Raw genomic sequence first — 26,182 nt, forward strand, 5'->3', positions numbered from 1 at the left:
ATCTTCTCCTTTATACACTCTCACAATGCTACTCTCACCAGAATTCTCACTTGAAGAGTATGAAGTGTCTCTCCAAAACGGCTTCCTCCCGGATGCTCCTCTGCAAACCCTACAAGACCCTTACTACGCCCCTTGGGAAGCCGTTGTCAAAGACTTGACTGTGAATGTCAAAGCCCAAACACTCAGAGCAGCTGTTGATGCTCTTCCTGTTCTTGGCACATCAAAGCTCCTGACAGAGGCAGATTGGAGGCGAGCCTATGTTATACTTGCCTACTTAACACATGGCTATGTCTGGGGTGGTGAACGACCTCGCGATGTCAGTTTTCTGAACCGAGTCTGGTATTCTGCGCCAAACTAATTGAGTGATAGATTCTCCCACCAGCTATCTCAGTGCCCTTCCTAGAAGTCTCAAAACACCTAGAACTACCCCCCTGCGCCACTTACGCCGCCCTCAACCTCTGGAACTACTCAACCACTTCACCCAATGGCGACCTCACCTGCCCCGACAACCTCCACGTAACCCTCTCACTAACCGGCACAAAAGACGAAGAATGGTTCTTTATGATCTCTGTCGCTATCGAGGCGCGAGGGGGCCGCATCATCCAACTCATGCTCGACACAATCCACGCCGTCTCCGTCGACGACCAGCAAAGGGTTGCTGCATACCTGCATCAAATCAGCGATGGGTTTCAAGAGGTTGCAAGACTCCTTGAGCGGATGTACGAGAAGTGTCGTCCTGCTGTGTTCTTCCATCAGCTGAGGCCTTACCTTGCTGGAAGCAAGAATATGGCTTCCGCTGGTCTACCCAGTGGCCTCTTTTATGACCTCGGTGAAGGGAAGGGAGAGTGGCGGCAGTACAGCGGTGGAAGCAATGCTCAAAGCTCACTGATCCAAACATTTGATATCTTCCTTGGTGTTGAGCATTCGGCCACCGGAAGCCCAACCAAAGCTGAGATCTCAAGGGCACAGCCGCTGGCGAAGAACCCATACATTCAGGTATGCCTGCCCCACCTCGCCTGTTAGCTAGAGATATCTAACCCTGATCTTTAGGAAATGCGCAACTACATGCCTGGCCCGCACCGCCGCTTTTTGGAAATGCTCACCCGCAACTCCAACGTCCGTACATACGCCCTGAGCCACAAGATGGATTCTCCAGTTCGAGATGCATACAACGCCGCCGTCATGTCTCTTGGTTCTTTCCGGGACAAGCACATCCAGATCGTGACTCGGTACATTATCATGGCTGCAAAGATGCCGCCTCCGGAGGATGCACCCGCTCAGCTGAACCTGGCGACATCAACGTACACACAGATGAAGGGGTCTGATGAGAAGATCTCGGAGGGACTGAGTGGCACCGGCGGAACAGACTTGATTCCGTTCCTCAAGGCGACGAGGGATACTACTAAAGCGGCAGCGAGTTATGCAGATTAGCGTTTGATGTTTCTTGCGGATTTTGATGACTGCTATGAGCTGGATTCATGCAATAGAGATACACTTTGCCTTTCAACATTTAGCGCGGATAATACATTGGTTCTCAGAGTTTCTATATTTGACTCATAGTAGAGTTCACCTTGTGCCATTAACCCGAACTTCGAGTCCTCCATGAGACTTTTCAAATCTCTCTCTTTCGAGCTGCCACACCCATCCCCAGCAAACGGGAGTACCTTTCGAATATAGGAATCAAAGTATCCATCGCTGTAGGGCGCGTGGTGATGATGCAGATGGGCCCTGTAGGTCTCATTCGCTTGGGCGACAGAGGCAACGTTCGTGGATTTAAGCATGACTCGGACGCTGCATTGCTTCTTATCCTTGAATGCGGAGAATGTAGCAGCTGAGATGAATTTGAATGACGGCTGATCGGAGACGATCAATGGAGTGGCGAGCATATGAATATTCATCTGTTAGTGTAAACCTGCGAAGAGAGCTCGAGCGGGCCGTCAAGGCCGCAATGTCTAAGAGACTGTGGGAAGACACGAAAACGCAAAGATTGCCTCGATATCGGTGGTGCGCATCGACTCGTACATTCCGTCATTATTTACCGCTTCTTATTGGGCTGCGTCGGAAGTCCTTCGCTCTCCCGCAACTCAGCGAGTCGTTTTTCGCGCTCGATGAGTCGGTCTTTCTCATCCTTAATCATTTGCTCGACGGTCTTGTTCGCCTCGGCCAACCGATCCAACTCCTTGCCCTCAGCCGTACGGCTGTAAGGATTTTCTGTTGTCTCGTTATACGGAATTTCAGCTGTCCTGCCACCACGCTGCTGATTTGACTGCTTCGCATTTTTGGCTCCCTTCCCTTTCTGTGGCTGTGGTGTCCCAGATCCTCCAGTCAAATACTCGTAGAACTGCTCAACCGGCTCATTGAACACAACCTCCTCGTAATTCTGACTGATCACAACCTCTCTCCGTTCCTTCTTCCCTTCCGCATCCGGACCATACGGGTGAAGTTTAAGACTATGCCACAACGTCTGTGGTTTTTCCGTCGACTCCGGCACGAAATAGAGTTTAATCTGGATCTCGAATTCACCCCATCCGGTTTCTGTGACTTCGAAGGGCGCTTGCTCGACCGTGCGTACGTTTTGTGGGTAGGTCTCGTGCAGCTTGAATTGGACTTTCTTAAGCCAGTAGGATATGTCTTCGCCGTTGACGCCTTTGACGTATACGCGCCATTGATGTGTGTGGTCTGTGGGTGCATTGGCGGGTCTCTTGGCTGGGTCGAAGGGCTGCGCTTCGCTGCCGAAGACTGCGAGGCAGTTAGCTTATACACCTGCGCATAAGAACCAGCTTCAAAAGGAGGCTCACCAAAAGGTCTAAATATTGAAACACCCTGTTCGATTTAGAAGTCAATCTCAAGTCCTTTTCTAGGAGGCTTTGTGTTCTACTCACCCTCACACGCTTGGTTGCGGTTGCCGAAGGCATAATGCAAGACCGAACAGGCAACAGAGAATACTCCTTGGAAGATTTAGTTGGAAGATATTAATGGCGATACTTGAAGACGCGAAAAGTCTTTGAGAAGGGTGCAGGTGTTCCTGGCGCGATCTCGCTTTTGGTCGATGTTGCCGTGTGTTATCGCACGTGACTCAGTGATAAGAAGAAATCTGGTGCCACTCATCAGAGCTTCCCGGCAGAGCTTATTCCGCAGTGGGTTCCGCGACACAAACCGGAGCTCATTGAACCATAACCACTTTCTCTTTTTAAGCCTATCATTTCATTTCTTGTTGCTGTATTATCTGGCTTAACTGAACCCTTGTTGCTTAACAATGGCCTCGAAGAGGCTTGTTGTCGCGGGCGGGAATGGATTCTTAGGTATTCTTGATTGCGCCAGAGAGACACCCCATACTAAAGCCCCATTACTTAGGATCGAGGATTTGCAAATCAGCTGTTGCGAGAGGCTGGTCGGTAATCTCTCTTAGGTATGTCTTTTATAGGTCTCAATTGCATTTATTGCGTATATCTAATTCATGGTTGTCACAGCCGGTCCGGAGAACCACGGTGGGATGTCGTCACCAGCTCACCCCAGCGTCCGGGATGGGCAAGGTCAGTCGAATGGGCCAAAGCGGATATTCTCAAACCGGAAACATACAAATCACTCTTGAAGGATGCAAATGCAGTGGTGCACAGCATGGGTATCCTACTCGAAGCCGATTACAAAGGAGTGGTGCAAGGGCGGGAACCGATTGTCTCGGGCTTACAGAGGGCTTTCAGCCCATCAAAACGAGGGAGTCAAAACCCACTACAGAGACGAGAAGGAGAAGCGCTCAAGGCACAGGAGACGGATGGACAATTTACATACGAGCTCATGAACAGGGATTCCGGTATGCATCATCAACATCAAAAACTGCTGGCGGGTGCTGACATTTGTTCGGGATAACTAGCTATTGCATTGGCGCAGGAATCCTTGAACGAGCATGCTTCGACCTTCGTGTATATTTCTGCTTCTTCAGGCGCCCCAGTCCTTCCTAGCAGGTATATTACAACAAAGCGAGAGGCAGAAACAACAATAGCCGCCCAACTTCCGGCCCTGCGAAGCGTCTTCGTGCGGCCTCCGTTTATGTATGACTCAAGCAGAAAGTTCACTTTGCCTATAGCACTTGGCGGGTTTGTTGCATCGCAATTCAACGCCCTGATAGGTAACAGGCTAGGTTTCTTGGGATCGATGGTGGATAAACCTTTTCAAGTGGACCTCGTGGGTGAGGCTGTGGTCGAAGCGCTGGATGATCCGTCCATCAGCGGACCAGTCGGGCCGAAAAAGATTGAAGCGTTAGCGACTAAAGCATGGAGAAAAGGTATGCTGTAAATGGCTGCGACTGGCTTCAAATCAAGTTTTTTGGCCCACTCGCCAAAGATCCGCAATTGGGGGCTTGCGGGTTTCAGTTGCGCAATGCCGGCTGAGTGTCGAGTTGCAACTGCGTCCTGGGGGTCGCATTGTATAGTAGATGTAATATATCATATCATGGTACCCCGTTCGAAACTGTCACGGATTTCCGTAGTGTACTAGATGATAATTAGCATTGTTTCATAGGTAGTGAGCCTGTAAAATGCAAACCTTGTTATAGAAGCGAGACAGCTTCTGGTTGAACTGTTTGTTCTTCTCGTTGATATAAGTGACGTCGCCATCGTCATCTCCACCGCGGCGGTCTCTTCGTTTCTTGAGTCGAACCTCCTCGGCTTTCTTCAGATCTGCAACTAGTTTGTCGACAGCGCCGCGATCCGGTTTGTTCTCCGTGAAGCCAACAGTGTCGGCTGTGGAGTAAAAGGTGCCATTCTTGTCCACGGCGATCATTTCTCCGTCTTCGGTTTCGACAATTTCGAGGTCGCCGTTCGCAGCAGCCTTTTCGATGGCCGCCATCTTGTCCCTCTCATATCCCTCAAGGTCCGGCTTGATCTCCCGAAGCTGTCTCTTATACACTTTCCGAGCATCCTGAGTATAATCCTGAAAGGCGACGTCATCCCGATGACGCTGCTTCTTCTCCATGCGCCTGTCCCATTTCTCGGACTCATCAACAGTCCAGTCCCAGGCACGTTTACGCTCGAAATCCTCGCCTGCAGCCTCGGTATCGGCTTTCAGTAGGTTGTGTGAGGCGAAAGCATGTTTACGAGATAGTGAGGATAGAAGATTCGGATCTGTCGCGAGCCGCTGCGTCTCGGCGGCTGTCTCTTTCAAGTTGCGTTCAGTCCCGGATTTCTAATTACAGTGTCAGAATAAAAGCAGCGATAGTACTGAATATTGAAGCACTCACAGCCCGTGCTTTCAGGGCTTTGAATCTCTCAGCCCTTTCGCGAATTTTTGCGGCGGCGTCATCATCATCCTTACCGCTCGTCTGGTCGACTTCGATCTTCGGCTTTGATTCGGCGGGATCGATCTGTTTGGAGTCCACCAATGACCCTTGTGAGGAGTTAACGCGATCTTTGGGTGGAGAGGACATTGTCATAACTTGGCCGCAAGACGCTTGTTGTGTTGAATTTCTTGTCTTTGACGAGAGGTAACACTTGAGTGGGAGTTGCCGGGCGTCACCGCCTACCGTAGATAGCTTAGTATTAGTCCCGCTTTTTGGCTCGGGCTTCACCACCAGGGGAGTAATAAGAAGCTCGCAGTTACACTCAAAATGTGGTCTGTTTGTCTTTTTACTTGTCCTCTTCTGCGTGAGCCATGACCGGCCAAGCCTACCAGGGGTTCCGGCGGCCAGCGCGGCGAGTGGTCGTTGCCAGCATCTATGGGCACTGGCACCGTTCTACCCGGAGTGGATCATCACGATGTGGATCACAACCGCCCTGCCGCTTCTACTGTCAGGGACAACTGGGGAACCGTGAAGGTGAAGACCGTGAAGCTGAAGGTGAGGCAAGTCAGATGAGCAGAAGGAGGACTTGGGGTAATGCCGGACCTGGTCCTACACAGTCCCAACTTCTGAGGTTTGCTTTGGCGAAAGATACTCATCAACTTCACGCCCATGGTGGCCCAGTTTCGCTGAATCTCAGGGAGATTTTCCTCGGCGAATGGCCTGTCACTCCACTGTGGGCCCTAAGCTATGGAAACGATCATTTCGTCATCCCAGAGGCAAGACACAAAGCTCTATCACGCATTACTAGCATCGAAGATATGGAGAGGTACATATGGCTACGTATGCTGAGCCACCGGGATAACTGCTCTATCTTTCACCCAACCGAGCACCTCTTGATATCAGAAGCATTCAGGAAATGTGAAGAACAAAACACACGTGCTGATATCCTTGCATTCATCAATGGGATCGCCGTGAAGCTGAAGAATTTCGAGAGCTCAGATCGCGACTTTATCCACTATCTTGGAATGTTCTACGCAGTTAATGTCTCGTCGTCGCCGGCTTTGGAATATCATCTACGAGGCTTCAGTGGCGAGAAGCCCCTAGGAGTAGCAAAGAGCAACTCCATAGTTAGGGAACTTCTACGCTCCCTCCACTCTCTATCTTTTGAGGAAAGCGCGCGCGATGCTAGAAAGCTACTCCGCTTAATAAATGGAAGGGCTGGCTCTGATGACGCTCCAAGCTTGCATAAGGTGCTTTGCTGGTCGCAGAGATCTCTCGGAGCGGAAACTAGACCAACCACACCAGAGTACCTATCTCTACTCGTCCACGCGAGAGCTGACACCCTTCGACAGGGAATGTGGGACGATTTGATTAGTTATTTGGTCGGACAGACCGGTCTATTAGACCGCAGATTGTTCCATGCAACCTATCTCTACGCGGGGACTTTGATAAACGCTGGACAACCAGCCGAAGCTTTGAGTGTGCTCAAAGTACTATCAAAAGCTCTTGGGGACAAACTACCTTATCTCAGTCGGTTCAAACAGTTGGACATCTTCCTTCAAGATGACAAGATTTGCGGAGAATTGCCTTACCTCGCCGGTGAGAATGAGTATATGAAGATCCTAAGTAGCCACCTCCACAGCATTGAGCGACGTCTTGGGCTTGAATGGCAGCCCGTTCAAGAACTACATTCTGCGATGTCATCTCAGTCAGTCATTGCCAGCGGGCAACCTCTCTTCACCATGGATGGGGCTAGCACCGGCTACGAAGGCCCTGAAAGACTGGTCGAAGAAGTTCGCACGCATGGGTGCTCTAAATTATCCGCCGACATAAGTAAGATTGTTAATCTACTGGACGAATACGAAGGAGAATTGATTCCGGTCAGCGTCGACGTATCTCTCGATACGGAGTTTTACTGGGCACCGCAGCGTTCGCCTGTTAAGCTTCGTGCTAGATCGTCGTCTCCTGCCAAAACAGACGTTAAACGCAATGAGGTCCTTGCGGACCTAGGCCTGGTGAAAGTGACCACGAGTCGGGACGAAGGTCTCGTGGCGTCTGAATGCTCATTGCACTTAATTCAGCTTGGCTATCTCCTTCAAAAGGAATCGCGAGCCCTAGGTAGCGATACAAAAGAATTGGCCGGATTGAAGGAACTGGGTTACATGGTGACATGGGATCGTGTCCATGGTAGGTTCTTGCTGGTTTATGCTGGAACAGTACGTGGGCCAGTCGATCCCACCATAAGACTCGACCGTTCCTTCGTGCCTCCTGGCCTACGGGCCATCATGCGTGTGAAATGCTTACAACACCAAATTGTGGGACCACATGTACGAGTGCCTTTCTACTCGCTTGAGTTGGACCCGAGTCCGAATGTGATGTATGATATGAGACAAGCGGGGACTGATGAGGGCTCGCGGCGAAGTGATACACTGATTGAGACCGTGTAATCGGGTGGATTTCATACCTGGTAGCCTCGGCTGCAGGATCAATGTTATGAAATGTGCTACTTCTCAGAGTAGGTAGCTGCCTACATACCCGAGTCGGCGTCATATGGCCTCCAGGATCAATAATATCAGCTTTGCATAGAACATGTTTCGCACTCAAACATCCCCTGTAAGATATTGGAACTGAAAGCCCTCAATACTCACTTTAGGTTCAGTTTAGGCATTCGACCGTGTCGCGGCACTGCTGTGGGTGCATGGATTGCTCATAGCTTGTCGCTCAATTCTCACTAATTTTCAAAGGCTGTCTCAGCAGTCGAACTACTATGATGCGTGAGAAGAATCTGGACTCGGAACCAAAGCAGAAAAGCAGATACCATTCTCAGCCACCTATTAAGCTCCATCACCGGTACTAGAAACTATCCTCAAGAACAAACTCAAATCCACTTCTCCCCCAACTCATCATCCTCGTGCCCACAATGGACTATCACTTCGACCAGTACATGGCGTCAGCATTCCCGAAGGAACACTCAGCAAACAGTCAAGACCAAGTCAGTCCTAGCATCCTGCACGCGCACCTGGCTGCCACTAGGCGGAACTCCATCCACCCAATTGATAGTCGGCTCAGACGGCACGAGACTAACGACCTCGCCCTCAAACGGATCCCCAAAGACATCAGAGAGGTCATACCAAACCAGATTGTCGACAAGGTTATACGCAAACACCGTCTGCGGGGCACTGGTGTAGAGCCCATCCTCGACAGTGGTGATCTTGATCGCGATCCCGCCGGTCTTCGGGTCACGGCGGAATACTTCAGAGTATACCTGGCCAGGCTGGATGGTGGACTCCTGGCTGATGTTCTGGCCGACCGACCAAATGTAGAGAGGGATCTCGCAGCGGTTCGCGACGTAGGCATGTCCAATGGACTGGGTTTCGTTGCTCATCTGGTTCATTCTCATGATGGGGACTTTGGCGGCATGGTTGTTGGTGCCGGCCACGAGGGGAGTGGCGAGGGCTGTGGGAATGGCGAGCAGGGCGGCAAGGTTGAAATGCATCTTGATGTTGAAGGTAGGGTTGAGTTGGCTTGGTTTGGCTTGGTTTGGCTCTGGTTATTGCTGTGAGCTTTGCTTCTCTGGAGTCTCTGCTCAGTATCCTGGTATCCCTTGAACTGGACGATTTCGGTGCTTCTTATAGCTTCTTCCTCTCTAAACTTTTTTGCCCCTTATCTTCTCACCAGTCCACCAGTACATCGAGCATGTTGCACTTACACCCGATTCCGATATTGAAGGACACTGACTACGCAAGCTTCCACACCCGGGAAGACACGCCTACCCGACTGAGCAACCACGGTCACTGCTAAATCGCGCCCTGTATGGCTCAGCAATGCCCAAATGGGCACTTTACTACTTCCCTGGACCTGGTCTGATCTTGCCGTCAGTAACAGATAAGGGAAGAGCGGTTATACAAGTCAAACCATCTGTCGTGATGACCAGCAAGTTGATCAACAATCGGCGTAGGACCGATAGCATACCTGCATGAACCGGTTCATGTAGCCAGGATATCCTGATTTCCCAGGGAGCATGTTACTCAACGTATGACAAGAGCATGCCGTCTCCCACCATTACTCACAATCAAACAACTTTAAGCATCACGACAGTGTAGACGAAGTGGACACCAAACTCCGACATGATACCCTAGTGTATTGCTTCGGCAGAATAGCCAGAAACGGATACGTAGGCAAGTGCCGATCCGTCGATCTGTAACCCGAAATGAAATGAAGGAAGGTAATATCCCGAGAAACGAGCAGAGTAAGTGGTTGAAAAGTGCCCGAGATCTCGACTTTGACGACGGCGGCGATTGTTCAGAGCTGTCGGCTAAATTCAAGGCTTCTGGGTCTACCTCAAGCTTAGTGAGGTAATAACAACAACAGAGCAGTCTATTCTATCAGATCCATAGGTATATACATGAAGCTCATGAGCATCAAACACGAAGAATGGTACCTGGTATGATGTACAGCTCACAGCCGAATGGCGACGGATGGACGTTGCCCCGTACGACGTATGAGCAAGATAATGAAGGAAGGTGCGACCGGCGCCTCCTCCGCTGCCTTCACTTTGAGATGCTTTTCTAGAGTAGCACAATATCAGACGTCTCTAGCGGGATCTCGTCCTTCCGCGCAGTCGCTTGCAGAAAGCCGCCGGGCAATCCATGTAGCTCAATGCGAGACTCAAAGCCAGTGCGCACTACCTTTGCTTCAAACTTAGGGTCGGACCCGTCGGCGGAAGTCAAAGAGTAAATGGCCCAGTTGTCGTACTCCGTCGCCCCGTTCCAGCTCATATGGACTAGCACAGAGTCTGGACCTGTCCTCTGAGCGACCAGAGCGGGCTTCCAAAAGGGGGTGGCTTTCCACTGGCATTTGTAGCCACGGTATGAGGCGACTGAGTTATCGTCGCCAAACTGCACGGTCAGAACCTCCTTGTTGTTTGCGTCGAACTCTTTTACTTTGGCGATGGAGCCATATCCCATGATCACATGCCCAGTGTCTTCGCTGAGGAGCTGGTAGCTTCCCTGGCTGACACTGTGGATCACATCATCTGTGTCGTTCAGAAGTCGGAGTGTTTTGACCGTACGACCGACCTTATCAACATCAAAAGTCAAGCCGGTCGTTGCCGCTATTGAGCTTGTTGGGGTGTTGGCGTTGTTGAATAAGCTTAGCACAAAGCTCTCCTCAGTCTCGTTGTAGATGCGGATATCATGCTGCCAGGAGAATTCCGCGTTATCATCCATCTCAAAATTACCCTTTCCTTTCTCGCCCTGTTCTCGTATTAGCTTCATGTAATTTGTTGTTCGATAAACGGAAGCCTACTCCTAGACGCCACAGAACCGAGCCATTATTGTGGACGAAGTATCCAGACCAGTAATGGCGAAGTGAGATGATGTATCCATCATTCATGAGTTCAACCGAGTTGATGTGATAAGCATCATACGGCTTTTCCTGTGCGCCAACGTCGTCTCCCCAACCCTGTTTCGATTCCTCCAGAGGAATCTCGTCTAGATGATCCAGGATACTCCAGGAGAACACAATTTCATTGGTCGCAATGTCAATTTCGTAGAATTTCCCATCCAGCATGAAATCATCCGGACGACCACCAATGGGCGTCAAATCGTGCTGAGTGACATTGTAGGCCGTCACCAACAAAGTATTGCGATCAGTCACACGGCTCTCATGAAGATCAATGAACGAGTCTCTTGGCTGCCCATCGGGAGAAACAAAGTCTTGCTGCAATTTGACTGTATAGATCTCGCGGTAGGTACTGTCAAGAATGTGGACGGTGCCGTATCCGAACCCCAGCTTCATCATATCCCCGGCCCAAAAGGTGATAACATTCTCGTTGAAGAGTCTCTGCACCTTGAAGTTCGCAGTCACCTCTTGCGGGCCCTGGTAAATCAGATTGGCATCTTCATCGTAGATGAGGGCGGCGATGCCTTGTTCCTGATTCCCTCGGGGGCCAACAAAGATATAGCCTGGGTCCGTGACGCCGCTTTTGGTAACAGCAACTTGAGGTGGGAGGAAGGGGGCGGTTTGAAGGGTCATGAACGGCCAGGTGTCTTCGGCAAACGCTTCGAGCGACAGCAACAAAGCGCCGCAAGCTGCAAGAAAACCGCGGGCCATTTCGGAGCGTCTCAACCTGGTTGTCAGTTTGATTAAGCATAAAACGAATATACGTGGTAAGTCATCGGGAAGGAATGGATACAGTTTAACAGAGATGTAAAGAACGAGCGAGGTATATTTAGCTGACGTAGAGAGTAGGATACAAAAGGCTCAAGATATATCAAAGTCAACGGGAGTCCAGCCCACAGCAAGACCTGCCGCCTTCTCGCTAAATGATAAAGATGAGAGGAGCGAAACAGCAATCATTTGAAGATCAAACGAGAGGGTGAAAGATCAACGTAAGAGAGAGCCAAGATGGTCCATGAAGGTCCACCGCCTTTGCTTCTTCCCTTCCCCGAGCTCCAGAGGACGCGCAATACTCCACGACGATGGCACATTGGCGAGATAATTGTCAGATCGTTTTTGATGATCCCCATTTGCTTCAATTACAGAGGTGCTTTATCCATGGAATGCGATGGAGTAGCGAGATTTTGGTTGGTGGGTTCCGTTGCTCTATGGATTCTGGTCATCTCAGGAACGGGATTGACCTCAACCTGGCGAATGATGAAGATGAGCAGTCTCTTACTTTGCGTGGCTCAAACTTCCAAGTGCAACTTCTGACATGCATTGCAATGGCTCGGAACCTTATATGGTGCTTATCACTTAGTTTAGCGATCATCTACTGACTGACAGTTCATCGTTCGCAAAGGCTACATAAAACTCGATTCCCCTATACCTTCAGGTCGCTTCTCTGCCTTCTTATAGTTACTGGCTATGGGCGAGAAGCTTGGTCGAAATTGGGCTGATGAATCTGGCGTCAGCTAGTTGCATGGGCTCTTTCGCTTTTGCATTCGACACTGGTGTTATCAGTGAATAATAGGGACGAAGCTCTGGGCTCGAAACTGTTACCAATTATCTCTGCAGGCGACGCACTCACTTTCGAATCTGGCCAACGGTAACTTCGATTGCCACCATGATCCTCTAGGCCTGTGCTTTTTGCGCATGGTTCCTCGCAATGCCTGTTGCATCTCGGGTTGATTGTTGGTCCGGCTCAATCATCAGTGCCATCATCCTCACAGAGGGCACGACCATTCAGGCGATTAGTTAATTGCCATGCTCTAGCTGTTTTCTACTTGCTGGAAGAGTAATTGTGGGTGTTGGGGTATGTGCTGCCACCCTCCTTATTCCAATGTACACCACTGAGAGGGTTCCAAGGGAGACGTGACGCCATCTTCAACCCTCCTCCTCATTCCTCATTTTAAGCTTTTACTAATGACACTCTCGCAGGCGTTCGGTCTCACTGGAAGCGATGCAGGAGTCTTGGTGGGAAGTAACGCATAGTTAGCAGATGCCGAAGAGAACGCGGGGGATAGCGGCCCATGATCCCATCAACCACGCGACAATTGGCCCCCACGGGGAATTGAGAACCTGCAGCAGCTAGCTTTGGAAAACAATCAAATGAAGAGAGAGCAAGAAACAGGGTCGTACCTGGATCTTGCACTGATGTGGTAGCGGCTCTCCACACACGGAGATTTCCACCACTCAAGATTGGCTGCTGAATCCGAAGCTACGAAGGAGTCGTACTCCGTATATCTCGCTTCGAATATTCGCTCAACTCAAGCCTCGATGGCCTCGCCGGCTTGAGATCTGAAGTCTGCCTTATATTCTTCTGTTAGAGTTTAATTACGATGCCCTCAAGGACTGCGGCCATCGCCACTTTCCACGTTTCAACCCAACATTAAGCACGTCAGATAACCACTGGCCCACTTCTGTACATCGACAGGGCAATCTCACCCCATCAAGGACAAGGAACTCACGCGCAAACAGCGCGAGAAACCCCAGGTACCTCTGCAGGATCCTTGTTAGTAAGAAACAGATGTCAAAGCGTCAAACGAACGCCATTCGTCTCTCTTTGTCCGCCACTTTTGAAATGTAGACCACAGGACTTAACTAGCTCCATGTCCCGAGCTGCTGCTGTAGCTGGAGCTTTTCTGGCCTTGTTATTTATATCTTGTTCATGCCGGCAGCACCCATCCCTGCTACCTGTGCTGTTTATCGAGTTCTCTCAGCTCTCCCTACAACTGCCGCACCCCAGCCGTGCACACCATGGTTGTAACATAGCACAACCCCACATGCTTCACGATGAAGGAAGAATCAAATCTTATCACCCGTCCCACAGACCCTGACAGCTTGGTTCTCGAAGCATGGGGCCAAGGCCTCATGGTCGGGTCCCTGCTAGTGATGATCGCAGTCACAATCAGCAACATGAAGAAGCACATTCTACTACATAAGTTGATTCTTGCAGAGGTATATATATACTCATCCCCTTCCGCAAACCTTTTGAGAATTTCCAGAAAGCTGATATGATTTCTCGAATCATACAGCTCCTCCTCGCAGTCCCCCACGCCACCTGGATCTTCTCGAAAGAACCCATCTACGGCTGGCACCTCTCCGCCAGTGCCATCGGCCTCAACGTCTCCTGGAGTCTGCACAATGTCATCGCGTGGATGAAGAACCGGCCGTTCTTCTCAAGACGTGTCTCCCTAATCTACATCGTCACCGTCCTCCTCGTGCAGCCATACTGGGTTCTCGAGATCTATGCCAACTTCACATATTTCAATAACATCAATAAGATCTTTCTTACAACGAGGCCTCTGGAGCCGCTGTTCCGGTACTTCTTTCCTGTTCCCTGTTCCTGTTCTTCCGTCTGGCGCATTTCGAGTTGTTCATAGTTGCTAATGCATGGCGATAATGGGCAGAGATCCGTGGTGGGTTTTAACGACAGTCTCGCTCTTCTACACCATCAAACGAGAATATAACTTCGGTATCATCGAGCTCGTCACCGTTAGCCCTCGGTTTGGAATCATGCTTGCATCGATGTGTCTATCTCTTGCGTTCGTGGTTGTCGACGCTTGTAGTGTGCTGGGGGTCTTTGCAAGCGCGGATCTGCCTTCGGGGGTACAGCCGTTTTGGAAGGTGCGTATACTTCGTCCACCGAGTTCATAATGGAAGGGGCTGACAACTTGCAGCTGTCGTTTATCTTCAAGTGTCTGTGCGACACTGTTATTCTGGATGACTTTAAGACTGCCCTTGACCGGATGCGCGCGTACTGGTTCAAGAAGAAGGTTCGTGGGGGGGAAGTACTTCTCCATGGAGGTTTAGGGCAAGGTCCTCCAGAGAATCGACAACAAGAAGCGGGCGATATTGATGATATTGACATAGAAATGCTGTCGAGTGAAGGGCAACACGGAAGTGTTTCCGGAAAATTGGCTTCCAGCAACATTCCTCGGGTGTATACAAGGGAAGATCTAAGGCGGAGTCCTTTATGAGGTTGAAGCTCTGCAGGGGTATATATACCTGCTTTGATATAGGAATAATCTTAATTTAACGGGGCAAATGAATATACGAGGTACAAACAGGCCAAACAGTGTCTTTAAGTACATAGGCACAATTGGGTATGCGCAGGGCTATGCGTAGAGCGATTCCAAGCATGGAAATCGATAACGAGAAAAGTCAAGATGATATAGCTTTGCAGGCTGTAAATGGTGGCTTTATCGTAGTCTGGGTCCGAGCGAGCAAAATGACCCCGGGACGGGTGCACTCCTGCCCAGACGGACGACGCATTCAAATTGCACGACATAGCGAATACCACGAGCGTTGTTGACCGCACATGAGCATAGACCGACCAGGGAAACAGTTCAAGCGGTCTCTTGTCCTTAGACCATTTCCAATAGAAGAGAGCCAATAGGGTGTATCCTGAGTTGCCATAGATTGTGCGTTCTGCCGCAGATAAGGCTTGCTTGCTCTCGCAAGAACAACTGGCAAAACATAGGGCAGAAGTGCCACCTCTTTGCTCCAGAATATGCTTCTGCCCTTTCTAGAGAAACCTGTAGCTCTGCAGTCGAGGTATAGTTTTGCAGACAGTACCGCAGGCTCTCCATAGGTCAAATGCAATCAGCATGTCCGCGTAGTGGGGTTGAGTACTTCGGCAAATATCTTGCTTGAGGCTGATCGTGAGGTTAGGCATGACAAATCATAAGAGATGTCAAAAGTGAAAGACGTACCTGAAGGGTAGCGAACCATGGTGCATTTGGTTAGTGGAAAATCGCAATACAACCTCAAAGAAGAAACCCCCCAAGAACAATTATATACACACGCAAATTCCAAAGTTGCCAGCCTATAATCAGCCTAAGCTCGCATGTCAGAGCGTCTCAGGAAGAGATTGATCGGGCTCCCGGGAGGTCGTCAAACCAGGGGTGCCGTAAGGCATCCGCAGCACTGATACGAAGGTCTGGTTGCAGGCGTAGCATAGACCTCAACAAGTCAAACCCCAACGGGTCAATCCGAGGAACAACTTGACGGAGATCCTGCGGAGGCAAAATAGGGATATTACTTTTATACTCCGGAAATTGTGAGACACCCGGCCAGGTGTGTTCCGTTGGTGTGCCCATTATACGGAATATTCTCTGTAGCTGGTCTTCGTTTGTCGTCCCAGGAAATAATGCACGACCAGTGAACATCTCTGCTATAATACACCCGATTGACCAAATGTCGATGCTAGTATTATAAGTGCGACTGCCAAAGAGTACGTCTGGTGCGCGATACCAGAGCGTCACCACTTCGTTGGAAAATGTATTGACCGGGATTCCGAATGCGCGCGCAAGACCAAAATCAGCAAGTTTGAGTTGACCTTTCGAGTTTATGAGCAGATTTTGGGGTTTGAGGTCTCGATGGAGGATCCGATTGTCATGGCAGAAAGTAATTCCCCGCAAAAGTTGGAAGGAGAATGATTTGACAATGCCGGGCTCCAGCTGGCCGTGGTTGCCATGTGTATCCATGTATCGCTTGAGGTCTTGATCCATATACTCAAAAACCAGCATGAGCTTATTCTCGGTGTGAATGACATCGTATAAGGAGAGGATATTGTCGTGGTGTAATTCTTTCATGAGGGATATCTCGCGGATTGCCGTTGACGGTGTGCCTTCTTCCGAGTCGAGGTGAATCTCCTTCAACGCCACCATTTCCCCTGTCTGGCAGTTGCGGCCTTTGTAGACCTGGAGGGGGAAGGTGAGTTAGAGGGATTTAGAATCATGGAGCTCGGAGGGTAGAGGTAAGATTGTACCGTGGCATAGGTTCCTTCGCCGAGCTACGGGACAGGGTCAGTACTTGCGCGCCAACTCGCTAGTGATAGCGATGGAATTGCGAAACTGCTTACTTTTTCCAATTGCTGGAAAGAGCTGGGGTGGGTTCGGGCCATATGGTGAACTAGGGGGCAGGACGCAATCAATAGGATCGAATAAGAGGTAGATGAACACAGCGCGATACAGAAATTGAGCAGCAAGTGCTATATAATAGAACAATAACCAATAATGGTGAGAAATAAGGAGATGAAGTCAAGAAGGGAGGGGAAAAGGAGGAGGGAGGCTGAAGCTGAAGCCGAAGATGACAGGGTCACCGGCGGGAGCCTGAGGCAACCCCACTTGTTCGGCGTTAAGCGGATTGGAGTGCTCTGGACTCTGTATCTTTACCAGGCACAAAAAGCATTTCGCTAGATAATCCTTGGTCGTCTCGCTTGCTTCATAATACGTGCTCAAGTCTGCCCTTGTGGAAATACATGTGAGCAATAATGTAGGCATCTTTACTGACCATCAGACACTCCGTTGAGAGAGTCTAGGGACCGACCGTTCTGGACCTCGGCAGATAGCCCGCCGCGACATCTCCGACCCCTGCAGCGATCATCAGGCAAATATATTGGGCATGATTTAACTTCGCGGAGACTATGTAGAATCAAGCATTGTGACTAGTATCGTTGATTGCGATCGGAAGAGAGCAGTGAGTGGTTGAGGGCGTCAACGGTCATGGCATTGGCAGCGTTCATTCTTCAGGCAACCTCGGTCATCTCCCCGACTGGAAATTTCCCCCGCATTTTCTGGAAGTCGGATCCGATGGCACCAACCTCCATCCTCTCCAACAATTCTTCAATTTGGGGCCCTCGTCCTTTCTTCTTCCTCGGGTCACCCAGTTATTTAAACGTCATTTCCGTCAGATTGCTCTTGCTGCTGTCGTACCTTCTCTGCTTCCCCAAATTTCCCCAGAATGGTGCCTGCTATCCGCGTCCCCGCTTCGGCGGCCACCAGAGCTCGCAACCTACTGCGCACCGTCCAATACACGCACCCTCCTTCGTGCCCTTGCCACTCCAATCCCAGTCATCATCACCATCATCCACGAATCCCTACTCTGGCTGACCATGTCCGACGACATATGGCCACTCCTCCGGATCCTTCCCGGGAGAAGGAGTATGCTTTTGAAATGGCGGCCTCCAGCATCCGATTCGGGCCCGGTGCCACCAAAGAAGTCGGTATGGACTTTGCAAACATGAAAGCGAAGCGAGTTTGCGTTGTTACAGACACAAACGTGGCCAAACTCGACGCTATGAAACAAGCTATTGAAGGTTTATCTCGCGAGGGCATTGAGTTTACTGTTTTCGATAAGGTTCGAGTTGAACCGAAGGATAGCTCGTATGTTCCATTCTTTGCATACTAGAATGTCTCTCTAATGGACAACAAAAGAGTTAAAGAAGCAATTGCGTTCGCCAAACCATACAATCCGGATGCATTCCTCGCAGTTGGTATGTGATAGTCCCAATTGTGGGACCTAGCTGACTCTCTAGGTGGCGGATCGGTCATTGATACCGCAAAGTTGATGAACCTCTATACCGTCTTTCCCGAGGCCGACTTCCTCGATTTCGTTAATGCTCCCATTGGCAAGGGTCTACCGGTCACCAAGCCCCTAAGACCCCTCGTCGCCGTCCCCACCACAGCCGGCACAGGATCAGAAACTACCGGAACTGCCATCTTCGACCTCGTCTCCAAGGGCGCCAAAACTGGAATCGCCCACCGCAACCTTAAGCCCACACTCGGTATATGCGACCCTCTTAACACACGAACAATGCCCTCAGCTGTCCACGCCTCCTCTGGCCTTGACGTCCTTTGTCACTCTCTCGAATCCTGGACAGCGATCCCTTACAACGAGCGAACCCCCCGCCCCACAAACCCCATCAATCGCCCTGCATACCAGGGTGCCAATCCGATTTCCGACATTTTCTCTCTCCAAGCCCTCCGCGACACAGTAAGGTACCTCCCTCGTGCCGTGAAGGACCCCGAAGACTTCGAGGCCCAATCAAAGATGCTGCTCGCCGCAACCCTAGCGGGTGTCGGATTCGGAAATGCCGGTGTCCATCTCTGCCACGGCATGTCATACCCGATCTCCAGCCAAAACCCCGGCTACAAGCACGCCGGCTACGACGTCGACCACCCTATCATTCCTCACGGTGTCTCCGTTGCTGTAACCGCCCCTGCAGTATTCCGGTTCACTGCAGCTTCGAACCCAGATCGCCATCTGGCTGCTGCTGAAGCCTTCGGTGTCGATATCTCAAGCGTTAAGCGAGAAAGTGCTGGCGAGGTACTAGGCGAGGCATTGTCAAGGTTCCTATCTGATCTAGGTGACCAGCCATTGGGGTTGAAGAATCTGGGCTTCAAGTCCGCAGATCTTGAATCTTTGGTCGAGGGTACCCTTCCCCAACGACGAGTGTTGATGCTCGCTCCTAACCTTAACGGTGAGTTAGAGGCTGAAAAGGATGAGCTGAGAGGTCTTTTGGAGGAGTCCCTGGAGTACTAGACATATTGTAGTTGATGTTATGATAGGTTGAGCGGGAGTTGCTTGCATGTATATATCAGTCCTAAGCATGTTCATTACTGAAATGGTGTCGTAAGTAATCAAGAAAGACGATGACAGTACTGCACGATAGGCAGAAGATGAGAATGATAGTCTATATATATTGTCGGCGGGGGAAAGTGTAACAGGTAGAAAGCTTTAAAGAGGCAGCCATACGATATCTTTCAGGTTCCTACAGAATATATCCGTCTTATACAATTCAGCCCACTTGATCCGAAACGATCGAAGTCCCTATCATCCCCATCGAAGATGCTATGCGATCTAACCATGTGACTGCCATAAAGTCAATGCGGTCGCTAGGAACTGTAGGTGGACCGCGGTCTAGCTCCGACATGACCCGGAACGAAAGGGCAGTGCCGCCATCTGGCTGAGAGGTAGCCTCTGTGAGCCTATTAAACAGTTCTGCCATGATGGCAAGTGTGTGCTCTGCGCCCTGGAGGAGGAGCGACGGCCCAGTTTCATTGACCATCAAGTCTTCCTGAGATGGGCTGGTATGAGAGCGTTGATCGAGTTCCATGCTAGCTCGCAAGTTCTGAGCCGCCTCGCGTAGGCTCTGACTGGTTGCTTCAACGCGGTTCATGAGGTCTGGGAGAGCAGCCGTGACTGAAGGAGACGGGTACAAATAAGCTAACTCTAGTGCCTCGCTGAGGTAGCGTGGGCACTTGACTATCTCTATAAAAACAAGCTCCGCGGGGTGGATAGACGAAGACCATTCAGTTGGTTTCTGGGAGTCCTCGACACCAATCTGAAATGACAGATGCTGCCATTCTTGTGCGTCGAGGAAGCAGGCTTTCCCTTTGTAAATTGCAGTTGCAACTAGGAACCCGCGGTAGGCAATGTAACAGGAGCGTGCCATTCCCTGGGCGTGAGACTGGGCGCCACGGCTTGCCATAAGCCGTCTGACACCGTCCGCGTGTATTACCCACGCGTCAGTACTTGTCTGCGCGTACATTTCGTAAACACTTAGCATCATCATGGTGCATAGCATTGCGTCTGACTTTGCATCGGGCGTCTGCAGCGCCCGAGCGACCTCGTGAAGTGTTTGCGCGTACATTTGTCGACTAGTTTTCAAAAGCTTGGGGTCTTGTGACAGATATGCCAGATACACCGAGCTTAGACACGCAACAGCTGCGTCTTGAAAGACATGAGACCCAACATCTTGGATGACATAAGAAGGAAAATCAAGCCGGTCGGTCGCACGGAACCGGTTGTGGTAGTACATGGTTGGAAAAGCTGTACGAATAAAATCTGCAAAGCACTGGATGTGCTGTTTCTCGAGTAAGATGTGAGTGGGAGAGCCTGTGCTTGCGTATTCCTCGCCCATAGATGCGTACCGCCTAATCATGGCGAGGGCAGTGTCACGAACAGTAGTCACGGCATCGGGCACCAAACGTTCGGAACCCCTCGTCGACGGCCTCGAAGCGCGGCCGGCGGAATGATGTCGGCGTTCGAGGCCAGGTCCCTCGTCCTGGAAGCGGAAAGTGCGTTGGTATCCGGGGCAGGGTCGGCCATATCTGCGGCATTGCGAGCACTCCGGAGTGACCTTATCGCACTGTTGACAGGTACAGATCAGTAACCAGCACTGCCATGTAAGCGCAGGCTGTGCTTACCTTGATCCTTCGCTCTCGGCAGCGGGAGCAGCCAGTGCTGTGAGGAACACCAACCATTGTCCGCCAACAGATCGGTCATGTCATCGGAAGAAGATCGCACACAGGCTCAAACACACGATAACTGCTAATGGCTGGTAGAATGTGGGCAGGAGTTGAAATGTGGAAAGTGGTATTGAGCATCTAGTTGACGGACATGCGAGCACGAGGGCTTTTACTCTGCCCAAGGCGCACGCCTTGGGGAGTTGACAGCTCCTCGATCAGCGAATTGGAAATGAATCCTGCAATCCCAGGAGCTTGGACGCCGCTCATGACTGCCCAGAGCTGTCATCTCCTTCTCTTTCTGTATAGGGCTCGTTATTTTTGGAGAACATAGTCAGGAACGAATCCATATGGATGGAAAACCCACGTTGCAGAGCTATTTGGCCCCCACAGAGTTCGTCCGCACGTTGTCAGAGATGAAGCCGGTGTCAGAAAGATATATGAGCTTGAGCTGGATACGAGAGGATCAGACTCAAAGGGTGCTTGAGGCGATCATACTGCATCATGTTTACCTGTACACGAGGGTACTAGATCCCTTGGGCCCGGTTAGCGCGTTCAGATGTTCTATTTTAATTTCTGCATGAGGAGATCAAACGCGCACAGGTGGGATTCACCTGGTTGAGGCTCGTGTTTCAGTAGCGTGGGTGGAGTTTCACGAGGTCGCTGAAGGAAATGCTGGGAAATGCTGGATGGGATGGGATCTCGTATTCGCATGATTCCCCATTAGCCCAGGGCTGGCAAGATAATTTTAGACTTTGAGATGTCGAGGGCGTTTTGTCGGTGGGAATGAACAGGATTGACGTGACCAAGATGCAGATGAAGCACAGGGGAGTTGCAGATGGATTGCATGCAGCAAGGAGGAAGGCAGGGGAAGGTCTGGGATCGACAATCACAACGCTTTCGCCCCCTCCCCTCCTCCATCTCCATCTCCATCTCCTCTCCACAACACGAGGGGAATGCCCGCGATCTCACGACTCATTCTCAGCTCACGGTATCAGATTTGCGTCATAAATCCCGTGTCTCAAGATGTGCCGCATTCTTCGTTTGTTCTTGCACCTCCTCCCTGCTGTTGGGGCCCTCAGACAGGCTCCCCTTGCTTTTGAAGACAGCAACAGCAATAACAATGCCCTCGCAGGAAACCCAGTGATCGATGGCTGGTACGCAGACCCTGAAGCCCGCATCTTTGACGACCGTTACTGGATCTATCCCACTTACTCGGCGCTTTACGAAGAGCAAACTTTCTTTGATGCATTCTCCTCGCCCGATCTCCTGACTTGGACTAAACATCCCTCGGTCCTTAACTTCTCGGGCATCCCATGGTCCACCAACCGGGCGGCTTGGGCGCCATCCGTGGCGCGTCGGCGGCGCTCCGTAAACTCTGATCCTGAGTCTAAAGATACTGTCGGTGAGGAAGAGTCAAACTTCGACTATTTCATGTACTTCTCTGCTGGAGACGGCGCAGGTATCGGCGTGGCGAAGTCAACCACGGGCCGACCCGATGGTCCCTTCGAGGATGCCCTAGGAAAACCACTCGTTCCTGAGACAGTCTATGGCGCACAGGCGATCGATGCGCAGCTATTTCAGGATGACGTTGATGGCCGCGTATGGCTGTACTATGGTGGGTGGAGCCATGCAATTGTGGTCGAATTGAATGATGATATGGTAAGCTTGAAGGGTGAGTATCTTGAGATTACCCCGGAGGGATATGTCGAGGGCCCATGGGTGCTGAAGCGGAATGGCGTTTATTACTTCATGTTTAGTGTTGGCGGGTAAGTGTGCTCAACGGACAGCGGATTTCACATTTCTAGCCGTTCGTTGGTAGTTCGTCCTCGATGGAACCCGGGGTTAATCGAGTACAGATGGGGTGATGCTTCATACGGTGTTAGCTATGTCACCGGGTCCTCGCCAACTGGACCATTCTCCAGCAATCCAACACAGATACTTCGCGGAAACGAGCAGGTCGGCACTAGCACTGGTCATAATAGCGTGTTTACGCCTGATGGTGAAGACTACTATATCGTCTACCACCGACGGTACCCAAATGATACCGCACGCGACCACCGGGTGACCTGCATCGATCGCTTGGAGTTCGACGATATGGGGAATATCCTTCCTGTGAACATTACCATTGAGGGCGTGGAAGGAAGACCACTGGCCTGACTGATTCTCGCGATATAAGTTCGTAACAATCGTGATTAGATATCCTCGATCTATACATTCACCCTAACCCTGCTATGCATGTATATATATGACTTCGTCGCACCAAACTCCTGGGTATCAAAACTAGCATGAAAGTAGAGTATACAATGAAAGCAAATAAGCATCCTGATCAAAACATGGAACTTCGTTTTTTCGTCAACTTCCCTTCCTCGGAGACTCGTCGTAATCCGAAGAAACTACTCCGCTTATTCTGCAGCTGCGTCGGCCGTGGCGCTGGTGGCGCCAGTAAGCTCGTCGTCGACATTTGACCAGGCAGCTGCATATACGGCCGTGAGCCACCATGTGAGATTGGTGGCGGGCCTTGGTTATAATCATAGTATCGGGGGTGAGGGCGCTGGCCTGGCCTTGGAGGCTGCTGTGGGGGTGATGTTCGTGGAGGAAGAGACGGGGTCTGCGTGCGTACGATTTTTTCTTCATCGCCGTAAAGTCTCTGAAGCCGCTTTGTCTCCTTATCTACCTCAACTTGGCGCTTGCGACGGGCCTTCTCTTCTTCCTCCAGCAACTTCTTTGTCCGTCGTTCCTCCTCCCTCCGCAGTTGTTCTTGTTGTTTGGTGAGCTGTGGGCTTCTGGCTGAAGATGGTTGAGGTGCTTGTGGGACGTCGGTGACCAAGATACCCGGGGGAGGAGGTGGCCTGTTCGTGATTGGGGTGGTGACTGTGGGAGAGTTGGAAGTAGGCGAGGCGGTGGCCGAGTTTTGCCTAGAGATACGAAATGCTTCTTTAGGTGTAGCAAAATAGACATCGCGGATGGTGATAGCGCCCAACAAGAGAACAACTTCCAAGCCCTTGAAATCCTCCATTTCCACGCGGTACAGGTTCGGTTCATAGAGCGTAAGCTCACGTAAACTCTTGTAAATAGACACGGTAATATCAGGCTCCTTGCTCTTTTGCTTAGTCTCGGGGATGGCAGCAGTTTTGCCACGAAGTAAACAGGTGAGATCTTTTGACAGCTTACTGTCTTTCCGCCAGCTAAAGCGCAGCTTGGGCGTTGTGTCCGCAGTGGCAGGGTCGATCTGGACCCGGTCGAGGGTTGAACCTGACGGCTCACGAAAGCTATGTTGTGGCATCTCAAAGGACCAAGAAGGTGTGCTATTCCAGGTCTTTGGTTTGTATGTTACGGTGATTTGCTGATCGGGGTTATAGAGTTGAATGGTGAACTTGGTGGGGAGGATTGGTTCCGGCGGTGGTGGGACACCACCATTTTGACGGATAGCATCTGCTGATAGCGATGGCTGAGTCCATTCAGGTATAATCAGGACTTCGCCATAAACCACATCTGGTACGTAGGGGTCATAAAGGGCGGCGGCAAAACGATTCCGGGAGTCCGGGGCGGACGGATCGGGATAGCGGAGGGAATATGCTGGGCTAGGCTCGTCGCCATACTGGGCGAGATATACAGTCGACTGGTTGGAATTCCTGCCCTGTTTAAGGTAGAATGCTGCTTGAGTCAGTTCTTTGTCTCTGTATCCAAGCTGCTGGCGATGGGGGACGACGCACTGGGAAGGGCTTCGTCGAGCATCGCGAAGCACAGAGACGAAGCGATTCAATAGGTAGATTTAGCGGAAGTGGCGACTCGGATTTGTGTCGGTCGAGTTGCCATTGGATCCAAGAGAAAGAAGTATACGCAAGGGAGGGCAGCAGAATGGTTTATAAAGAAGGTCAAGAAGCAAGCATGACGAGGCCTGGTCGATGATTGTCCGATGGCCCGTTCCCGTATGGGGTAACCTGGTGCCTGAGGCCATCACTGCGCCCCTCTCCGCACACTAAAAATAGTGAAAAAAGGGCGCTTCGCAGGCAACAAAGATTGATCAAACATCGGTCCCTTCATCCTGTCTAATTATTTTACGAATCATCGAGCGGCTTTCTTGAGACGAAACTCTGGTGCCTTGGCTCAGCCATCGCAAACCGGACTGTCGGAATGAAATCTGCCTTGGCCCTTGACAGTCGTGTTATGGTCATCATCAATGCAGCTCTCGCTCGGTCTGAGCTTCTGCCGACTCTCCTGAGTCCTGAGTCCTGAGTCTCCTCAGACTCTTGGGGTACTCCGTACAGCCACCACCTGGATCCCGCCACTCTAAGCTTAAGATGACATACCTTCAAAGCTCAGAGACCCACCAACAATGCGAGACCCTGTGTACAATTTACGGGCTGGCCAATGTCGACGGCGCGAGCGCTGCTGGCGAGGTGGCACTGTGGCAGACCCTGAATCATAAATTGACCAGCTCCGCTCGGCTGTGTCCATCTTCGCGCGGTATCTTTCCCGAACAATTGCTATATGGCAATTGAATCTAGCAAGATGACAAATATACCATCGTCGGGGCGGCTCTCCCGTGCGCATGCTTCAATTCAAGTCCCTGATCGACTCGCATTGCCAGACCGCGATTTCGCTGGCGAGGGACCCCGCCTCGCAATGCTAGCCCACAGAACGAACCTCTATTTGAACTCGATCATTCAAGGTACCTTCCTATCGAAGGAATCCTAGAGCTTTCTTTTTCACTTGGAGTCTATCTATCTGGTGTTTAATCAATCGACGTTTCCCCGGGTAGAGAATCCTTGTCGGGGCAACTTTTTTCCACACTTTTGGACGTTGGACTTCTGAATGGCAGCCTCTTGTCGCGGATTTGCAGGAATGACTGAGAGGTCCTGCCTCGCCGCTTACCTTCAAGGCTGAGTCTCTGGGACATGCGTATTAGGCTGGCCGTCAGGGATTGTGCCCTTGGCGGTCAGTAAGTTTCGCTTGGGCGCGTTAGTCGCATTATGATTCACCTCGAGTCCTTGTTGGCTTGTACTAGCCCCCGTGTTTGGCCCTTCGACTATCTGTCCTCTTTGCCAACATTCCTTCGTCAACACGCCCAAGGGCGTCTGCCATTGCCAGTCCATCAATTTTGAGGTGCTTAGATGCAGCCTTAGCCGCCCTGGTCGAGCCCTCCCCGACCTCGTCGACTCCAGCTCTGAAATGTATACATTTTACGGCAAGTGCAACCGATGACCTCTGCCATGTCCAAGAACATCAACATCAAGGTTTCGCTGGCAGGCGCGGACCTGGCTGACCGTCAGGGACACGTAATGGCTTTTTTGAAATCCGGGAGCCGTCATACGGAAAGCCGCCTGTTCGATTCAGGGCACGCTCTTGTCTCAATATTTCATCGACGCAAACACGCAACCCCTGACCACTTGCTATGTCCCTTTTGTCGCTAGAGGTTGATTTCGAC

At 51.0% G+C, this 26,182-nt stretch overlaps 13 protein-coding genes across 13 annotated transcripts; 6 read left to right on the forward strand and 7 right to left on the reverse strand.

Moving 5' to 3' along the window:
- Positions 1 to 25: 25 nt before the first annotated feature.
- Positions 26 to 1,431, forward strand: BJY04DRAFT_212902 (indoleamine 2,3-dioxygenase; the record flags this gene model as incomplete). The annotated part of the gene is made up of 3 exons (XM_073714730.1): positions 26 to 316; positions 370 to 996; positions 1,051 to 1,431. The coding sequence occupies 3 exons, from the start codon at positions 26 to 28 to the stop codon at positions 1,429 to 1,431; spliced, it is 1,299 nt and encodes a 432-aa protein (XP_073576748.1).
- A 154-nt stretch (positions 1,432 to 1,585) lies between these two features.
- Positions 1,586 to 3,114, reverse strand: yaf9 (YEATS domain-containing protein YAF9). The gene is made up of 3 exons (XM_073720387.1): positions 2,883 to 3,114; positions 2,799 to 2,823; positions 1,586 to 2,739 (listed from the first exon to the last, which is right to left on the reverse strand). The coding sequence occupies exons 1-3, from the start codon at positions 2,913 to 2,915 to the stop codon at positions 2,036 to 2,038; spliced, it is 762 nt and encodes a 253-aa protein (XP_073576749.1). The 5' UTR covers positions 2,916 to 3,114; the 3' UTR covers positions 1,586 to 2,035.
- Positions 3,115 to 3,175: 61 nt separating this feature from the next.
- horA (ubiquinone biosynthesis protein COQ11) lies at positions 3,176 to 4,403 on the forward strand. The gene is made up of 4 exons (XM_073720388.1): positions 3,176 to 3,302; positions 3,355 to 3,409; positions 3,471 to 3,811; positions 3,872 to 4,403. The coding sequence occupies exons 1-4, from the start codon at positions 3,257 to 3,259 to the stop codon at positions 4,291 to 4,293; spliced, it is 864 nt and encodes a 287-aa protein (XP_073576750.1). The 5' UTR covers positions 3,176 to 3,256; the 3' UTR covers positions 4,294 to 4,403.
- BJY04DRAFT_43996 (pre-mRNA-splicing factor SYF2) lies at positions 4,368 to 5,447 on the reverse strand. Its single transcript, XM_073720389.1, has 3 exons — positions 5,237 to 5,447; positions 4,543 to 5,181; positions 4,368 to 4,490 (listed from the first exon to the last, which is right to left on the reverse strand). The coding sequence occupies exons 1-3, from the start codon at positions 5,426 to 5,428 to the stop codon at positions 4,443 to 4,445; spliced, it is 879 nt and encodes a 292-aa protein (XP_073576751.1). The 5' UTR covers positions 5,429 to 5,447; the 3' UTR covers positions 4,368 to 4,442.
- Positions 5,448 to 5,591: 144 nt separating this feature from the next.
- On the forward strand, positions 5,592 to 7,911 carry BJY04DRAFT_176865 (uncharacterized protein). Its single transcript, XM_073709533.1, has one exon. The coding sequence runs from the start codon at positions 5,647 to 5,649 to the stop codon at positions 7,720 to 7,722; it is 2,076 nt and encodes a 691-aa protein (XP_073576752.1). The 5' UTR covers positions 5,592 to 5,646; the 3' UTR covers positions 7,723 to 7,911.
- Positions 7,912 to 8,246: 335 nt separating this feature from the next.
- Positions 8,247 to 8,675, reverse strand: BJY04DRAFT_204567 (Bys1 family protein; the record flags this gene model as incomplete). Its single annotated transcript, XM_073713510.1, has 1 exon — positions 8,247 to 8,675. The coding sequence occupies one exon, from the start codon at positions 8,673 to 8,675 to the stop codon at positions 8,247 to 8,249; it is 429 nt and encodes a 142-aa protein (XP_073576753.1).
- A 926-nt stretch (positions 8,676 to 9,601) lies between these two features.
- On the reverse strand, positions 9,602 to 11,419 carry BJY04DRAFT_227209 (arylsulfotransferase family protein). The gene is made up of 2 exons (XM_073718583.1): positions 10,583 to 11,419; positions 9,602 to 10,530 (listed from the first exon to the last, which is right to left on the reverse strand). Exons 1-2 carry the CDS (start codon positions 11,387 to 11,389, stop codon positions 9,844 to 9,846), a joined length of 1,494 nt encoding a protein of 497 aa, XP_073576754.1. The 5' UTR covers positions 11,390 to 11,419; the 3' UTR covers positions 9,602 to 9,843.
- Positions 11,420 to 13,278: 1,859 nt separating this feature from the next.
- On the forward strand, positions 13,279 to 14,891 carry BJY04DRAFT_44043 (uncharacterized protein). The gene is made up of 4 exons (XM_073720391.1): positions 13,279 to 13,675; positions 13,753 to 14,039; positions 14,128 to 14,344; positions 14,398 to 14,891. Exons 1-4 carry the CDS (start codon positions 13,511 to 13,513, stop codon positions 14,695 to 14,697), a joined length of 969 nt encoding a protein of 322 aa, XP_073576755.1. The 5' UTR covers positions 13,279 to 13,510; the 3' UTR covers positions 14,698 to 14,891.
- Positions 14,892 to 15,476: 585 nt separating this feature from the next.
- BJY04DRAFT_44039 (Cdk5/Pho85 family cyclin-dependent kinase) lies at positions 15,477 to 17,144 on the reverse strand. Its single transcript, XM_073720390.1, has 3 exons — positions 16,584 to 17,144; positions 16,491 to 16,514; positions 15,477 to 16,422 (listed from the first exon to the last, which is right to left on the reverse strand). Exons 1-3 carry the CDS (start codon positions 16,623 to 16,625, stop codon positions 15,580 to 15,582), a joined length of 909 nt encoding a protein of 302 aa, XP_073576756.1. The 5' UTR covers positions 16,626 to 17,144; the 3' UTR covers positions 15,477 to 15,579.
- Position 17,145: 1 nt separating this feature from the next.
- Positions 17,146 to 19,173, forward strand: BJY04DRAFT_44047 (hydroxyacid-oxoacid transhydrogenase). Its single transcript, XM_073720392.1, has 3 exons — positions 17,146 to 17,886; positions 17,938 to 17,996; positions 18,039 to 19,173. The coding sequence occupies exons 1-3, from the start codon at positions 17,465 to 17,467 to the stop codon at positions 19,043 to 19,045; spliced, it is 1,488 nt and encodes a 495-aa protein (XP_073576757.1). The 5' UTR covers positions 17,146 to 17,464; the 3' UTR covers positions 19,046 to 19,173.
- BJY04DRAFT_44104 (Zn(II)2Cys6 transcription factor) lies at positions 19,174 to 21,233 on the reverse strand. The gene is made up of 2 exons (XM_073720394.1): positions 20,713 to 21,233; positions 19,174 to 20,654 (listed from the first exon to the last, which is right to left on the reverse strand). The coding sequence occupies exons 1-2, from the start codon at positions 20,767 to 20,769 to the stop codon at positions 19,302 to 19,304; spliced, it is 1,410 nt and encodes a 469-aa protein (XP_073576758.1). The 5' UTR covers positions 20,770 to 21,233; the 3' UTR covers positions 19,174 to 19,301.
- Positions 21,234 to 21,777: 544 nt separating this feature from the next.
- On the forward strand, positions 21,778 to 22,911 carry BJY04DRAFT_212913 (glycoside hydrolase family 43 protein; the record flags this gene model as incomplete). The annotated part of the gene is made up of 2 exons (XM_073714731.1): positions 21,778 to 22,520; positions 22,611 to 22,911. The coding sequence occupies 2 exons, from the start codon at positions 21,778 to 21,780 to the stop codon at positions 22,909 to 22,911; spliced, it is 1,044 nt and encodes a 347-aa protein (XP_073576759.1).
- On the reverse strand, positions 22,803 to 24,609 carry BJY04DRAFT_44050 (uncharacterized protein). The gene is made up of 2 exons (XM_073720393.1): positions 24,468 to 24,609; positions 22,803 to 24,408 (listed from the first exon to the last, which is right to left on the reverse strand). Exons 1-2 carry the CDS (start codon positions 24,487 to 24,489, stop codon positions 23,081 to 23,083), a joined length of 1,350 nt encoding a protein of 449 aa, XP_073576760.1. The 5' UTR covers positions 24,490 to 24,609; the 3' UTR covers positions 22,803 to 23,080.
- Between the last annotated feature and the right edge of the window lie 1,573 nt (positions 24,610 to 26,182).

The sequence above is a fragment of the Aspergillus karnatakaensis genome, assembly GCF_047715665.1.
Source record: "Aspergillus karnatakaensis strain CBS 102800 unplaced genomic scaffold BJY04scaffold_2, whole genome shotgun sequence".
Taxonomy (NCBI): domain Eukaryota; kingdom Fungi; phylum Ascomycota; class Eurotiomycetes; order Eurotiales; family Aspergillaceae; genus Aspergillus; species Aspergillus karnatakaensis.

Coding starts and splice junctions, on each gene's coding strand:
- BJY04DRAFT_44043 (XM_073720391.1), top strand. CDS start 13,511: ATGAAGGAAGAATCAAATCTTATCACCCGTCCCACAGACCCTGACAGC. Junction 13,676..13,752: donor ATAAGTTGATTCTTGCAGAG/GTATATATATAC, acceptor CGAATCATACAG/CTCCTCCTCGCAGTCCCCCA. Junction 14,040..14,127: donor CCTCTGGAGCCGCTGTTCCG/GTACTTCTTTCC, acceptor GATAATGGGCAG/AGATCCGTGGTGGGTTTTAA.
- BJY04DRAFT_43996 (XM_073720389.1), bottom strand. CDS start 5,428: ATGACAATGTCCTCTCCACCCAAAGATCGCGTTAACTCCTCACAAGGG. Junction 5,182..5,236: donor AAGCCCTGAAAGCACGGGCT/GTGAGTGCTTCA, acceptor CACTGTAATTAG/AAATCCGGGACTGAACGCAA. Junction 4,491..4,542: donor TGTCTCGCTTCTATAACAAG/GTTTGCATTTTA, acceptor ATTATCATCTAG/TACACTACGGAAATCCGTGA.
- BJY04DRAFT_176865 (XM_073709533.1), top strand. CDS start 5,647: ATGACCGGCCAAGCCTACCAGGGGTTCCGGCGGCCAGCGCGGCGAGTG.
- yaf9 (XM_073720387.1), bottom strand. CDS start 2,915: ATGCCTTCGGCAACCGCAACCAAGCGTGTGAGG. Junction 2,824..2,882: donor CCGCAACCAAGCGTGTGAGG/GTGAGTAGAACA, acceptor TAAATCGAACAG/GGTGTTTCAATATTTAGACC. Junction 2,740..2,798: donor TTCAATATTTAGACCTTTTG/GTGAGCCTCCTT, acceptor ACTGCCTCGCAG/TCTTCGGCAGCGAAGCGCAG.
- BJY04DRAFT_227209 (XM_073718583.1), bottom strand. CDS start 11,389: ATGGCCCGCGGTTTTCTTGCAGCTTGCGGCGCTTTGTTGCTGTCGCTC. Junction 10,531..10,582: donor CGGTTCTGTGGCGTCTAGGA/GTAGGCTTCCGT, acceptor ATACGAGAACAG/GGCGAGAAAGGAAAGGGTAA.
- BJY04DRAFT_44104 (XM_073720394.1), bottom strand. CDS start 20,769: ATGGTTGGTGTTCCTCACAGCACTGGCTGCTCCCGCTGCCGAGAGCGA. Junction 20,655..20,712: donor GCCGAGAGCGAAGGATCAAG/GTAAGCACAGCC, acceptor ACCTGTCAACAG/TGCGATAAGGTCACTCCGGA.
- BJY04DRAFT_44039 (XM_073720390.1), bottom strand. CDS start 16,625: ATGGCCCGAACCCACCCCAGCTCTTTCCAGCAATTGGAAAAA. Junction 16,515..16,583: donor CTTTCCAGCAATTGGAAAAA/GTAAGCAGTTTC, acceptor CCTGTCCCGTAG/CTCGGCGAAGGAACCTATGC. Junction 16,423..16,490: donor GCGAAGGAACCTATGCCACG/GTACAATCTTAC, acceptor TTCCCCCTCCAG/GTCTACAAAGGCCGCAACTG.
- BJY04DRAFT_44050 (XM_073720393.1), bottom strand. CDS start 24,489: ATGCTCGACGAAGCCCTTCCCA. Junction 24,409..24,467: donor GCTCGACGAAGCCCTTCCCA/GTGCGTCGTCCC, acceptor TGACTCAAGCAG/CATTCTACCTTAAACAGGGC.
- horA (XM_073720388.1), top strand. CDS start 3,257: ATGGCCTCGAAGAGGCTTGTTGTCGCGGGCGGGAATGGATTCTTAG. Junction 3,303..3,354: donor GGGCGGGAATGGATTCTTAG/GTATTCTTGATT, acceptor CCCATTACTTAG/GATCGAGGATTTGCAAATCA. Junction 3,410..3,470: donor TGGTCGGTAATCTCTCTTAG/GTATGTCTTTTA, acceptor TGGTTGTCACAG/CCGGTCCGGAGAACCACGGT.
- BJY04DRAFT_44047 (XM_073720392.1), top strand. CDS start 17,465: ATGGTGCCTGCTATCCGCGTCCCCGCTTCGGCGGCCACCAGAGCTCGC. Junction 17,887..17,937: donor GTTGAACCGAAGGATAGCTC/GTATGTTCCATT, acceptor GGACAACAAAAG/AGTTAAAGAAGCAATTGCGT. Junction 17,997..18,038: donor GGATGCATTCCTCGCAGTTG/GTATGTGATAGT, acceptor CTGACTCTCTAG/GTGGCGGATCGGTCATTGAT.